Genomic DNA, 13,349 nt, shown 5'->3' with positions numbered 1-13,349 from the left:
CCCTTTCTTGTTGTCTGTCCCAGGGCCGTGAGGGGATGACCTGCTACTACTTGACCCATGGCTGGGCAGGGCTCATCGTGGTGGTGGAGAACCGGCACCCCAAGTCCTACCTGCACGTGCAGTGTGACTGCACCGACAGCTTCAACGTGGTGTCCACACGTGGCAGCCTCAAGACACAGGACAGCGTCCCCCCCCTGCACAGGTCCGGGGTAGGCAGGGGTGGGTCACAGGGGCTGCGATGGGGCTGGCAGGAGACTGGGAAAAAGGCAGAGCCAGGCCTGGCAGGGAGACGTGGACAGGGTGGTGGCGTCGCCGGGGCAGAGGTGGGATTGCCGGGGCAGAGGTGGGATTGCCAAGGCAGAGGTGGGATTGCCGGGGCAGAGGTGGGCTTGCCGGGACAGAGGTGGGATTGCCAAGGCAGAGGTGGAATTGCCAGGACAGAGGTGGGATTGCCGGGACGGAGGTGGGATTGCCAGGACGGAGGTGGGATTGCCGGGGCAGAGGTGGGATTGCTATGTCGGAGGCTGCTGCCCTGAACCCATGGCTCTCCACAGGCAGGTGTTGGTGATCCTGTCCCAGCTGGAGGGTAACGCTGGTTTCTCCATCACGCACCGCCTGGCGCACCGCAAAGCCACCCAGGCCTTCCTCAATGACTGGATGCTGACAAAGGGCACCCACAACCCTCTACTCACGCCCGAGGTGGCTGGGCTGCACGGCCCCCGGCCCCTATGACAAAGAGCTCCCCCTCCCCACCCCACCACCCCGTTCCTGTCACCGAGCCGCTGGCCCGGGGTGCCCCCTCGAGCCACCAGCGCTGAGCTGTGGGTCAGAGCCAGAGTGGCACCCCCAGCACTTTGCCCCACGCTGCAGGGTCGGGGCGAGTTCTCAGGGCCAGCACCAGCCCTGCCCACTGCCCCCCGCCCTGGCACCGCTGCCCCCCACGCACTTTACAAGGAGCAGCTGGGGGCACGGGGCCATCTCAGGATCCCACCTGCCCCGTACCTGCGCTGGACCCGGTGCCCTCTGCCCACCCCAGGGACTGAGGGAGTGGCTAGAGGTTGCTGTCAAGACCCTTCCCAGGCACCACGCTCAGGACTCTGCCCCTTCCTGTGGCACCAGGGCACTGGCGCTGCAAAAAGAAGAATATACCTCTGATGTCTGTCCGTCTGTGTGACCTTCCGTCTGTCCCCGGGCCCTTCCCACTGTCTTGTTGCCCTCTTTGTCTGCTGCCAGGACCAGCATGGTGCTGAGACTGGGCTGGGGGATGCCAGGGTCACGCTGCCGTGGTGCCACCCTTGCCAGGGACCCTCCACCCATCCTGGGTGCTGGTGCTGGGGGGAAGAGGGTTTTTTGCAGAAAGCTGCTGCTGAGGGGGTTTTGCTGTAAGTGAGGTGAAACTCAGAGATTTCACCACCTCCTCCTCAGCTCAGGGTGGGGAGCGAGACCTCGGGGCTGGCGGGGGCTGTGGTGCCGGGGCCCCTCTCCCTGTCACACAAGTGTTACTATGCAAAGGTGGGAGCAGTGCCTGCAGAGAAGCCATGGCCCGAGCTGGGGTCAGCCCCCGGTACTGCCCTGTGGCCCCACCCCCGTGCCCCATGGAGGGAGGGTGGGCAGCAGGTACAGACCTGGGGTCAGGAAGCAGATCCCTGGAGTTAGCACGAGTCCAGGTGGTGGGGAGAGGGTGGTTTTGGGGGGGAAGTAGAGAGACCCCTCCAGAGCCCGAGGGCTGTGGGAGGCAGTGAGCACAAGGCAAGTGCTGCTGGCCCCAAGATGGGGACTGATCCTGGAGGGAGCTACACCCCACGTTTTCAGGGCATTGTGGCTCTCTGACTTGACGCGTGTGTGTGCGTGTGTGTGTGTGTGTGTGTGTGTGTGTTTTGGGGGTCCCCCTGTGTACTGTCTCCTTCCTGAGCTGTATGGACTTACAGCTGAGGCGGGGCGATGGGCAGTGCTGGACCCTGTTCTTGCAGGGACTGTGCTGTGGGGTTTTGCACCCCAAATCCTGCACTCCAACCCTGCACCAGCAGCTGGGCTGGGCAGGGGGTGCAGGGGGCTCTGCCTGACCTGTCCCTCTGTGTCCCCTGGGGATTGGGGATGGTGGGGGTGTGGGCTTGCCATAGCACCCTCCCAACCCCCCCCAGCCGGGGCTGCTGAGCCAAGCTCTGTCTGTATTTCTGTTTGTTGATCTGTTTCCTCTCTTTCCAGCTCCTTCCTCCTTGGGATGATTTGTCCTTCACTTTTTTTCTCCTCTCTCTTTCTGTCTTTCTGAGCTGTGAATATTTTTAACCCTGTAAATACTGTCCAGCTCTTCAGAATCATAGGATATTTTATCAATTGTAAATCAGATCAGTAATCCCTGTATGATACGAATTATCCATGGGTGGTTTTCAAACTCAGGTTCTGACGGACCAAATAAAGTTTTGTTTTATACTGAAGTTGTCTGGTTTTGCTGTGGAAGAGACGAAAAAGGAGGGGTGAGCTGGTTTGGGGGTCAAAGCAATGTGTCTTGAAGGCACTTCCGTGGAGCAGTGACAGTCGGTGCTGGGGGGAGAGCTGAGCGCTAGAGAAAAGGCAATTCGAAGTTGTTGTTTAGCTGCACTTCGGGGTGCGAGAGCGCAGAACGGGGCGGAAAGAAAGCAAAGCAAAAGCACAATCGGGAAATTCCCACAGAATGAGCGTTGTTCTCTCGCAGGGCCGAGCAGGGCTGTGCCGTGGCCGGGAGAGGGCACCCACCGTCCGCCTGGCTGCTCTCCCGCTCCTGCCTCAGTTTCCCCACCCTTTCAATGCCGGGCAGCGCCATGGCCGTGCCCGCTGCATGGCCGGCACCGTGCCCAGGCTGGGGCTGCAGGAGCAGCTCCCTCCCCGCAGCAGCCAGGGCAGCACCCCTGCTCCCCGCCGTGCCTTTGTCCGGCGGCGGGGCCGCCTGGCGCGGGGAGAACTTTCCGGCTGAGTGGAGGCGGCCGGCTGCCAGCCCACTCTCGCCCGGGGTGGGCACCTTGAGACCAGTAGGGAGAGACAGAAGGAGAGGATTTCGGTCTTTCTTACAGCAACTTGTAATAGATTTTTCCGGGCGAAACATCTTTGCATTCAGGAGGCCCTGTCACAAGCCATCAGCCTCAGCCAGGGAGAAACAGATGGAGAGTTAATTTTGGCGGGGAGGGCGCTGGCACGCTCCCTCCTCTCCCTCAGTCTGTTCAGGGAGAGGAACCGGTTTTAACCCTCGCGGCCGTGCCGCCCCTCGCTGCTGCATCCTGGCGATCCCGGGGGGGTTGTGGGGCCACCCCGGGTCCCCCGCCCCGGTCTGTGCCAGGGACACGCCGGGACATCTCAGCGCGGTGACCTGGTGCTGGCTCTTGCCGTGATGACCAGCCCAGGTGGGTGATCGTGTCCTGCCTTCCCACGTCCTGGTGAGCCCCGTGCCTGCCAACGCACTGGGAGCAAATCCTGCCATGCCAGCAGCTTGGCACGGCAGTGCCCGGTGCAGCCGGGGACGCTCGGGTGGGCTGCTGGTGGAGGGGACACCATCTCCCAGGAGAAGGCACGTGTGTGGCAGTGGAGGGCAATGATTCTGCCTGAACGCTTTGGGAGTCCTCAGAATACCCCCAACATCATGGACCGGGCTGCGGTGTAGCCATGGAAGGGGTGGAGGTGAAATCAAACCCTAATTGTGCCCGATTCCCAAGGGCTGTGAGGCAGCGTTAACTGCTTTATAATTACGAATAATTGTGTAGCAAAAGATAAAATTGTGCTTGACACATCAGCTCTGGAGGAGGGTATTGCTTCATCAGGAAATTTGTCATCCCTTGGCTGTCAGTCTTATGCCCGAGGTCTGAAGGAGGAGATGGGGATGGGCAGAGGTAGCAGAGGGTCAAGGGAAGGATGGACAACAGGACACTACGGAGGGGATATGAAGGAGAAGCGCTGTGGTACCGAGCCTTGTGAAGAGCAGAGGCGCAGCTGAGACAGGGGAGGCAGGGAGCAGCCAGGGGCTGTACCACTGCCCTGGCACTGCTGAGACACCTCACCCAAGGAGCTGTGGCTGCAAAAATGACAGGACAAGTCACCCAGGGGTGTCCACACATCAGCTCATCTGGTGGGACAGTGTGAGCAGGGCAGGCTGCCAGAGCCACTCCACTGCTGCTGCTGTCCCACTGGTCCCCTCCATCCGCAGGGCTGGTGCTGCTCCACCCCGGGCACACACGATGATGCTCGGGCAGATGAAGGCGAAGGGTGATGAGGAGCTGGAACAGGATGTCCAGAGAAGCTGTGGCTGCCCCTGAATCCCTGGAAGTGTCCAAGGCCAGGCTGGACAGGGCTTGAAGCAGCCTGGGATAGTAGGAGGTGTCCCTGCCAATGGCAGGGGTTGGAACGGGATGGGCTTTAATGTCCCTTCCAACCCAAACCACCCCGGGATTCTCTGAGGCAGTCTCATCGGCACGGTCACCACCCCTTGACCTGCTGAGGGGAATATCTCCCGGGGGCAGAGGTGGGGATGTGGGTCCTTGCTGAGGTATCCAGCCGGGCTCTGGCCGCTCGTCAGGCCCTGGCACCGCCGGGACCCCGCGGCTGCTCGCGGAGGGGGCATGTCAGGGAGCGAGGGCTCGAGCGCTCTCTGTGATTCACTCTGACTATAATGGGAGCTGCTGGTGAATATTTTATGGTTCCCACAGGGCAGATAGAACATATTGTGCATTTTACGCCACAAATCTCCGCCTGGAGACAGAGGGAAGCTTTAAAAAGAGCAGCACCAGAGCTGCAATGGGTTGAGGGGGGCAGAGCTGCAGCGCCGGTGCCAGCGTGAGCATCGCGAGGGTGTTGTGGCCCACCTCTGTCAACCTGTCCCCTCCCCGGGGTGCCGGTGGGTGCCCTGAGCCCGGCGCCGGCCCGGGCGCAGGGGACGCTCAGCGGCTGCAAGAGCAGGCTGCGGTGGGTGGCTGCGGCGGCTGCGGCCGCTGCCCCGGGCCAGGCCTGGCAGCTCTGCGGCTCTGCGGCGCAGGCGAAGTGCTTTGCCCGGGGCTGAGCCCTGCAGGAGGGTCCCTGCCTGCGCCCCGGCCTGCCTTCCCCTTCGTCAATAATGCAGCCCCTGCCCCGGGCGCCCGCCGGCGCTGCCCGCAATAATGGATCGGGATGCGAGAGGCCCCCTCCTCATCCTCCGCTGGGTCCCGTGCTCTGCCAGGAGCTGGCGAGCCACGGAGGAGCCTCCACCTTCACCGGCGCCAGGCGGCAGGCACAGGGCCGGGGTTCCTTGCAGCAGCCCAATCCCCACCCCGGCACACCCGCAGGGAGCGGGTGCCGCTGCCCCGGGCCAGAGCTCCCGGCTGGCCGCACTCAGGAGGGACACAGGGCACGGCCATCACTGCCACCGTGTGCCAGGGAGGGACCCTCAGCCTTGCTGAAGGGCCGTGCGTGCGTCCCCACCGGGTGAGCTCTGAGTGCCAGGGTGCTCATCCTGCTCCCCTGGCACGTTCCAGTGTCAGGCAGAGAAACATCGCTGATCCTGCAGCTGCCTGCACCCACCCGGGCTGGGCTGGAGCGGGGGGAGGGACCTCGGACCACGGCAACAGCGGGAAAGAGGAGGAGGAGGATGATACAGGCACCAGTGGGTCAGGGCCAGCCCATGCGTGCCGCTGTAGGTGGTAAGTGGCCCTTTATCCTCCCATCCCGGAGACCCCCAGCATCCCCCAGCCACCACCCAGTGGGATGAGGACCTGATGCTTGGGGTCAGTTTCTTCCTCCTTCAGATGAGGGAGAAAGCCTCCGAGATCTGGGTCAGGCCTAGCTACATGGAGAGCAGTGCCCAGTCCCCCGACACGGCCGTTCAAGTTGGGAGGGCACAAGCAGCCACCAGAGAAGACCAGCTTGTGCCTCAGTGGCATCATGGACCCTCCATCTCCCACACCCCCAGCTCTGATGGGTGAGCAGAGCCCTTCAACATCCCCCCACTTCCGAATGGGGGTACAGCAGAGCTGCAGAGGGCAGGGGTGGAGCTGCTCTGGGGTGCTCACCTGGGGGATCACGGTGGCACATGGCTGGGGGGCCTCACAGCAGGGCTGCCACGGCGTCCACGCTGTCCCTTGGCCGAGTTTCCCCAGGGACGAGGCTCAGGGGGTCACCCAGACAGACATGAGGAAGGAGAAGACTTTGCCGGGATGAAGAGGAAGATCCCATCCCAGGACGGCTCCTCTCCTCCACTTCCTCCTCCTGCTCCTCGCAGGTTCCATCCGAGAGCAGCGGGCGCGGGGCCGCGCAGGGTCCGGGCCGGCACAGCTGGGGCCGCCCGGCCGGGCTGTCACGGACTGGGCTATCGAATCTGAAAGCAATTAAAGCCATCACCAGCGCTCGCTCGGGGCTGGCTCCAGGCTGCAGGGAACCTGCCACAACAGATCATGTGCTCGGTGCTGCTGGCCCGAGGACCTGCTCCCACCCGCGCCCCGACACGCACCGGTGCCAGCCCCGCGCGGGGGAGCCCGAGCAGGGCGTGAGGCCACCGTGAGGAGCCACAAGGTAGCCCAGACAGCCACCTCGCTCCTGCTTCCCCTCCATGGGTTCTACTGCCCGGGGTCTCGGCAGACGGGCTCGGCCAGCAGCTTCGGCCATGGCCGCCTGTGGTGACGAGGAGCTGGCGGTGCTGCGGTGGCTCAGGGAGTTCCCGTGGGTCCCGGGGAGGGTCCTGCTGTGGGGCTGGAGTGGGCACAGCTGGCAGCTGCCTGCACCCGTGGATTTTCCCGGCAGAGTGCCCATAGATCGTGACCCACGGCTTGTCCCACACGGTGACAATGGGGACAGCCCCAGCGGGTCGTATTCTGGGCTGCGGGCAAAAAGCAGCAGGCGCTGATCTTGGCAGCTGCTGGAAGCAGGGTGGGTGGCAGAGGGGTGCTGTGGAGGGGCAGTACCTCTCTATCGTGGGGTGAGGAGGGGCTCTCACCCAGCCCCTTCCACCCTGTCATTCCTTTTCCCGACGGGGAGCGGTGCCAGGATCCCCTCCCTCCTCCCCCCCCGTCCCCGTTCCCCCTCAATCACCATTTTGGGGAATCTGCGGCCGCCTGCCCTTCTCCCACGGCTCAGGGCCTGATCCAGCCTTCCAGGAGCATCTCCCGGGGCTAAAGCCATGCCGGGGCTCCCGGCGGGGCGCGGCGGGCCGGGGGGTCCCCCCTCCTTGGGCACCGCACAGTTAAGCAGAAGTTTGCTGGTACGGAAGTTGCACATTGTCTTGAGGCACATTTTCTGTTTTTTCACTTGTGAAATATTTCTGTCAGAACCAGTTAATGTACAAATTAGCAGCGGTGGTCTCTCTTACGTCTTCTGACTCACTAATTTGACAGGGGGTGTTTCGGTGGCGGAGCTCGCTCTTGACAGGCAAACGGGAGGTCAGGGACCCGCAGGGGGAGGAGGCACCGAGCCGCAGCTTCCCGGGGGTCTTCTGAGCCCACCCCACTGCTCCCGTTCACTCAGCCCTGGCTGGAGCAGTTAAGCTCGGGTTTGGTATTTTTTTCCCCCTCAAACAAAATTTCCCCCCCAAAAAAGGAGGGGGCGGGAAGGGCTCTTGGGGTAGGTGGGGAGTCTAAGGGTGGGAGATTATGCTTTTGGTGTCCTACAGGCAAATCCAAGGGATCCAGCATGAGGAGGGAACACAGAAATGGAACGGATTCCTTGTACCACGGCCACATCCTTCAGCTCCTCCAGCCTGGGAATTCAGCTCTGAGTTTCAGGACGCCCCTCACCCCCTCAAGAGCCCCCATCCTCCTTCTGCCATCAAAGAGAAACTAACTGAAGTTCCTATTCTCTGTGCACATCATAATCTCTCCACTCCAGGTTACTGATGAGCCAAAAGGCTGCACAGCTCCCTGTTACTTCTCCATCTGTATCCCTGGGATATTGGTCAGACAGGGGGGGCAGCGCTGCTGGAGGGGCTGGGGGCAGCGGCTGTGGAGGGAGCACCCAGAGCTGGCTGTGCCCGAGGGACGCAGCCCCGGCGCTGAGCAATGCTCTGGACCATGGCGTGCAAGCTGTCCCTGGGCCAGAGGCTGGTGCGACAGATGGGCCCCGCGCCGTGCCCCGAGGTCAGCGGCTTCCCGGGCCCTGTGCTGAAAACCAGCAGCCTCTGCCCGTGCCACCCTCCTCTGGCATCCAGGCACTGCAGCCAGTTGGAACAGGATGGAGCTGGGTGGAGCTGGGCACCTCCTGGAGCAGGGGAAGGAGCTCCATCGGTGGCTGCTGCCCCAGCCCTGCTGTCCCCAGCCCTGCTGTCCCTGTTGTACGGCTGCCAAGAGCCCAGGACGGTGACCCTGGCTGTGGGAAGGACAGCTTCAGGGTACATGGGTGCAGGTCTCTTCTCCTCATGTCCTCTCTTTCTACTGGTGTTTGCTGAGGGGTTTGTGAGGTTGAGGTCTCCTGATCATTGAGTTTATTTCTAGAGAAATAACTTCCCCCATCCTGTGACCAGCAGACACCTGTGTCAAGCAGAACCCTGCAAAATCCTCCCTCTTTGTGCAAAGCAGGGTGCCTGGATGACCAGATTTGGTGTTTTAACCTGAAGTGTTCTGAGCTGATGTCTCAAACCAGCCTGACCATGCTCCACACCTCCCACAAGACTCAGCTCTGTTTTCAGAGATTCTGTACCCAAACCACACTGCCAAAATGCTGCCCTGTAGCAGCGAGACATCAGCAATAGTGAGAAAACCAGTTTTATATCCCACTGCATAGAAACATCCAGCATCTTCCAGGAGCCCCTAGGCAGCAGCAGATCTAGAAAGGAACTGGAAACTTCTGCTTCCCCTTTCTCAATGAAAAATGGAAGTTTTCTTTCCAGTGGTGAGTCCATGCCCAGCTGGCAGATGAACCAGTCTGTGGTGATGCTGGCAAGGGTGCCCAGGTGATTCCTACACAGCCCGGTACCACAACATGAAGGGAATCATGAAATCTGAAGGAGTTCAGCTCCAGCGTTGGACCCTCCTTGTCACAACAAGGCCAATATCAGCAGGATTCTCAGCAGGATTCACCCACCCCAACGCCTGCTGGTGCCATGAAGATATCCCACTTCCTCCCATACCTGAGAAATCTCCACTGGCCGTGAACTGGCATGGAAACCCCCATGCTTCCAACAGGGACAGCTGCCTGCTGCCTCTACCACATCCTGATTTACTTTTGGCTAGGGGATTTGGACAGAGGACTGACTGCGAGAGAGCTTTGGAGTGAGGCAGAAGCTTTCCCTCTCGGCCAGATCCTGGCCACCTTGGGGCCACCTGAGAGGCCACATCAACCCAGAGTGTCAGTGCAATGGAGAGGCTCTGAGAACAGGGTTGGATTATTAAATAGAGAAAAAATTAGTAGAGAAAAATTCATCCCTACGGGGGTGGTGAAGCCCTGGCACAGGGTGCCCAGAGAAGCTGTGGCTGCCCCTGGGTCCCTAGAAGTGTCCCATGTCAGGTTGGACAGGGCTTGGAGTAGCCTGGGCCAGTGGAAGGTGTCCCTACTCTTGGCAGGGGGTGGAACAAGCTGATCTTTGAGGTCCTTTCCAACCCAAATCATTCCAGAACCCATGGCACATGCAGTGGCTCAGGGAGGGCTCTGTATAGGACTTGTGGTGGCTTTTAGGAGCTGCCTGGGAGCTCCAGTGGGGAATAACCCACCTTTAGGAAAGCTTGGAGTGGTTGGAAAGCAGAGACAGCTCAGAGCTGATGGATAACCCAGGGCTGCTGCAGAGACCTCCCCAAAGCCAGCCCCTGCCAGGGTGGGTGTCCGGGTCTGTCCAGGGTTCCTCAGGGCTTCTGCATCCCACGGTGCTCCAAACGCATCCATCGCGGCAGCTCTGGCACACCCAGCTCCCACCGCCGCCCCAGCGCCCCTCTGGCCGTGTCCCAGCGAGGACAGGAGCGGGACCGTGTCTGTCCAGCCCGGCACCAGGGGATGCTGGAGCGGGGAGCGCCGAGCACCAGCCCCGCCGCTGCCTGCGAGGGAGCTGCCGCATGCAGAGGCGGCCGGGGCGAAACAGCTCAGGCAGCACAAATCGACTGTGACAGCCCCAGAAAGGCTGAGCCCGGGGGGTGCGGAAAAATACAAGTTAGTTTCCTTTTCCTTACCATATGCTCCCCTTCAGCTGTGGGCGGCAGGATAATTACTGCCATCCACCATGCTGGTCTGGCTTGTCACACAGGCTGCCGCCTGCTCCGCGGCGGGGGCTGAGCCCGGCACCGCCTCCCCGGCGGCCCCACGTGTGTGACACGCTGGGATTTGGCTTCCTCGGCCGCAGGGTTGGTTCTTCCCGGCACCAGGGACAGCCGTTTAAAAGCGGCAGAGGTGAGGAGAGAGAGGCAGCCCCTTTCCTCTCAGTTGTGTCACCTTGCTGTTGACTTTGGTGTTAGTTCCTCTTCTCCACTAGTGACCCCCAGCTGCGCTGTGGCCAGGTGAGGACACCTCTGCCCCTCTTCACAGGATGCTGCTGGGGTTGTCCTGTGCAAGATCCCATGACTGGATGCCAGGAGACCTCGAGGAACAGCCATTGCTTGGGCAGATTAGAAGACAAGCTCTGTGGGATACTCCAAAGGTCAGGGAGGGGACAGGCTGTGAGTTGGGGATTGAATATCTCCAGAGGCCCTTCCAAATCCCACGTGTGCTGGGGCTCTGTGGGGATGCAGCTGAGGTCGTGCAGGGGGAGCACCACTGGCCGAGGGATGTGCTGTCGCCCTGGCATGGGCAGGGCACCAAACAGGGACCCTCCTCCAGGACACCCAGCAGGAGCAGGCTGGGGCTGGCAGGGGGGCAGCTCTGTGCCTGGACCACAAGGTCCATAAAAATGGGATGGAGCTCTGCTACAGTCCCTGGACAAACACCCAGGCTGTGTCCTCCAGGACTGTGTAGACCAGAAACCTTGAATCATGGCTGGTTCCTGGTATCCTCAGAGATGTTTCTCTGGGTGAGAGACAAGTTTGTCTTGGTCATCAGCCTCCCTGGGCATGGGTCAAAGTGGATCTTCGTTTCCCAGTTAATGCCTGGCTTTAACATAAATTGCTTCAGTGTCCTCATTTAGGAAAAAAAGGATGAAGCTGTGACTGTACCTGGTTCTCTGATCCCTGTACTGTTCAAGGCCAGCTTGGACAGGGCTTGGAGCAACTTGATCAAGTGGAAGGTGTCCCTGCCTGTGGCAGGGGGTGGAATGAGATGAGCTTTGAGGTCCCTTCCAAACCGTTCCAAGATTCTTTGAGGGGATACCACAGCAGCCTCTGCCCAGACACAGGCTGTGCTTCCTGTCGCTGCAGCAGCTCCTTCTGCGGCTCCTCTGGTGCCAAGAGCACCACAGCCCCAGTCCTGAGCCCCATCCATCATGTCTTTGACAGCACGTGTACTCAGCACCTGGCCCCTGCCTCAGTTTCCCCATCTCATCTGATCCCTCTCCCTTGCCGCAGCAGCATCCCAGAAGAGCTGGACAACTGCAACCAAACACCGGGAGATGGAACAACTGGAGAAACCAATTAATGCTCTGGCAGCTTCCTCGGGATCCCCTAGGAGGCTGCGATGGAGAGTGGAATGAATCTGGCCCTGGCTGAGCCGTGCTTTCCCAATGTCCCTAGGGCTCAGCTTTGCCGGGAATACACGCGGTAAAGCAAAATTTAGGAGATCTGAGGTGCTGCGGGTTCTGCACCTCCTGGACAGGTTACATGGAAGATTAACTTTCCCACACACAGAGCAGGGTCCTCGCTCCCCTTCCTCATCTGAGAAGGAAAAACCCTCAAACCCCATCTCCCCGCCCTGCCCGTCCCTGGGAGGTGCCCGTGCCCGGCAGTGCCCGGCCACCCCTGGCACTGCCCAGCCGGTTGAGTGAATCGCTGACTCTTTAACCGGTTCTGCGGCAAAGGACCTTAACCGAGTCACCGCGCCGGGGCTGGGAGCTGATGCGATGTGACAGCCGCCCGCACACCTCCCGAACGCGGCGCTCGGGGCCACGGGCAGCGCGGCACCCGGTGCGGGGCGGGGGCACCCGCCCGCCCTGGGCTGGGGGCTCGGGGCCGAGGGGGGCTGGGGAATCCTTCGCCATCACCCGAGCGACCCCTGACGTCACTGCAAGGAGGTCTAATATCCGTCAATCGCACGGAAAATCGCATGTTTGGTCCCAGAGCCCTCCTCCCCACGCCCCCCCAGCCGCCTGTCCTATTTTGAAGGGCTCATTTTCCCGGCGCTAATGAAAGCGACAGCCGTGCAGGGCTGGTATTTGGGGTTATCAGTGAGAATATTAATGGTGCTGCTCGGCGTTAACTCTTTGAGAGGGCAGAGCTGGGCAGCTGCTGCCACTGAGCCCGGCCGCAGCAGGGCCACAGCAGAGCCACAGCACCACATGCGGGACTGGGGATGAGATGGGAACCCCAATTCCATGAATGTTTAATTGATTTCATCATTTTTGAGCCCCGGGAAGCAGATTAACCAGCTACCTCCTGCTGAAGAGGCTGAGGGAGCCGAGGTGGAGGCTGAAGGGATGGCCGTGGGTGCAGTTACCTGGAGCAGCAGCAAGGCTTGGGGCAGGAGGGGAGGATGGGGACACCAAGGGACCTCCCCGGGGGAAAGGCAGGTGCCAGAGGTGACCTGTCAGAGCCAGGATATGGGCAGGGAGAAGGGATGAACTCACCTTGTGCAGGAAGACTCTGGCAGTCTGAGTGTGTTTGTGTTTGGCTGGAGATGTTCATGGTTGACTGGAATGCAGAATTCCCCATGAGGGCTTTGCAAACAGCTGTGTGCAGATGTTAAAAACAAGCACATCTCAGAAAACATCCTATAACACTCATGGTACAGAGATGGGCCTTTCAGCAGGGCCTGTTGTGATAGGATGAAGGGTGATGGTTTTAAACTGAAAGAGGGGGATTTAGGTAGGATGTAAATAAGTGTTTTACAATGAGGGTGGGGAAGCCCTGGCACAGGTTGCCCAGAGAACTTGTGGCTGCCCCATTCCTGGAAGTGTTCAAGACCAGGTTGGAGAGGGCTTGAAGGAGCCTGGTCTAGTAGAAGGTGTGGGGAGGGGTGGAACTGGATGGGCTTTATAGATCCTTTCCAACCCAAACCTTTGTGTGGTTCTGTGATTCACATCCTCACTCCATTGGCCTCCTTTTGGTTTCAAGGTAACTCAGGTCAGTGCCATGCCAGTGGAGGTTCTCTGTGAAGTCCCCAAGCCACTGCCTCTAAGTGACATCTCGGGGTGGCTTCTCCTGGTGGATCCTGTTGAGTATGAGCTCGTTGGAGTAGTGAGGGGGTGCTTGTGGTGGCACCCCTCAGTCACAGCCTGCAGAGGAATTCATGTGTCTATGAAGGGCATGAATGTGCCTCCTTAGACTCCCTAAGGAGCCTCCTTAGACTTCCTGAGCACG

At 60.6% G+C, this 13,349-nt stretch overlaps 1 protein-coding gene across 7 annotated transcripts in view; it reads left to right on the top strand.

Annotated features, from left to right (window-relative positions):
• CAPN15 (calpain 15) overlaps window positions 1-2,435 on the top strand; it is a 57,669-nt gene extending 55,234 nt beyond the window's left edge. For 6 of the 7 annotated variants that reach the window (XM_033074086.1, XM_033074090.1, XM_033074087.1 and 3 more), the window contains 2 exons: window positions 24-202; window positions 555-2,435. In XM_033074086.1, coding sequence (XP_032929977.1) covers window positions 24-202; window positions 555-732 — 357 coding nt within the window. In that variant the 3' untranslated portion in view covers window positions 733-2,435. Of the gene's footprint in view, window positions 1-23; window positions 210-554 lie in introns of all 7 variants that reach the window. The other variant, XM_033074088.2, reaches the window with a different exon arrangement.
• Window positions 2,436-13,349: the final 10,914 nt, after the last annotated feature.

The sequence above is a fragment of the Catharus ustulatus genome, chromosome 16 (genome assembly GCF_009819885.2).
Source record: "Catharus ustulatus isolate bCatUst1 chromosome 16, bCatUst1.pri.v2, whole genome shotgun sequence".
NCBI classification, from domain to species: Eukaryota; Metazoa; Chordata; class Aves; order Passeriformes; family Turdidae; genus Catharus; species Catharus ustulatus.
Note: the sequence above shows the minus strand (reverse complement) of the source record. Positions and strands in the feature narration are given on the sequence as shown.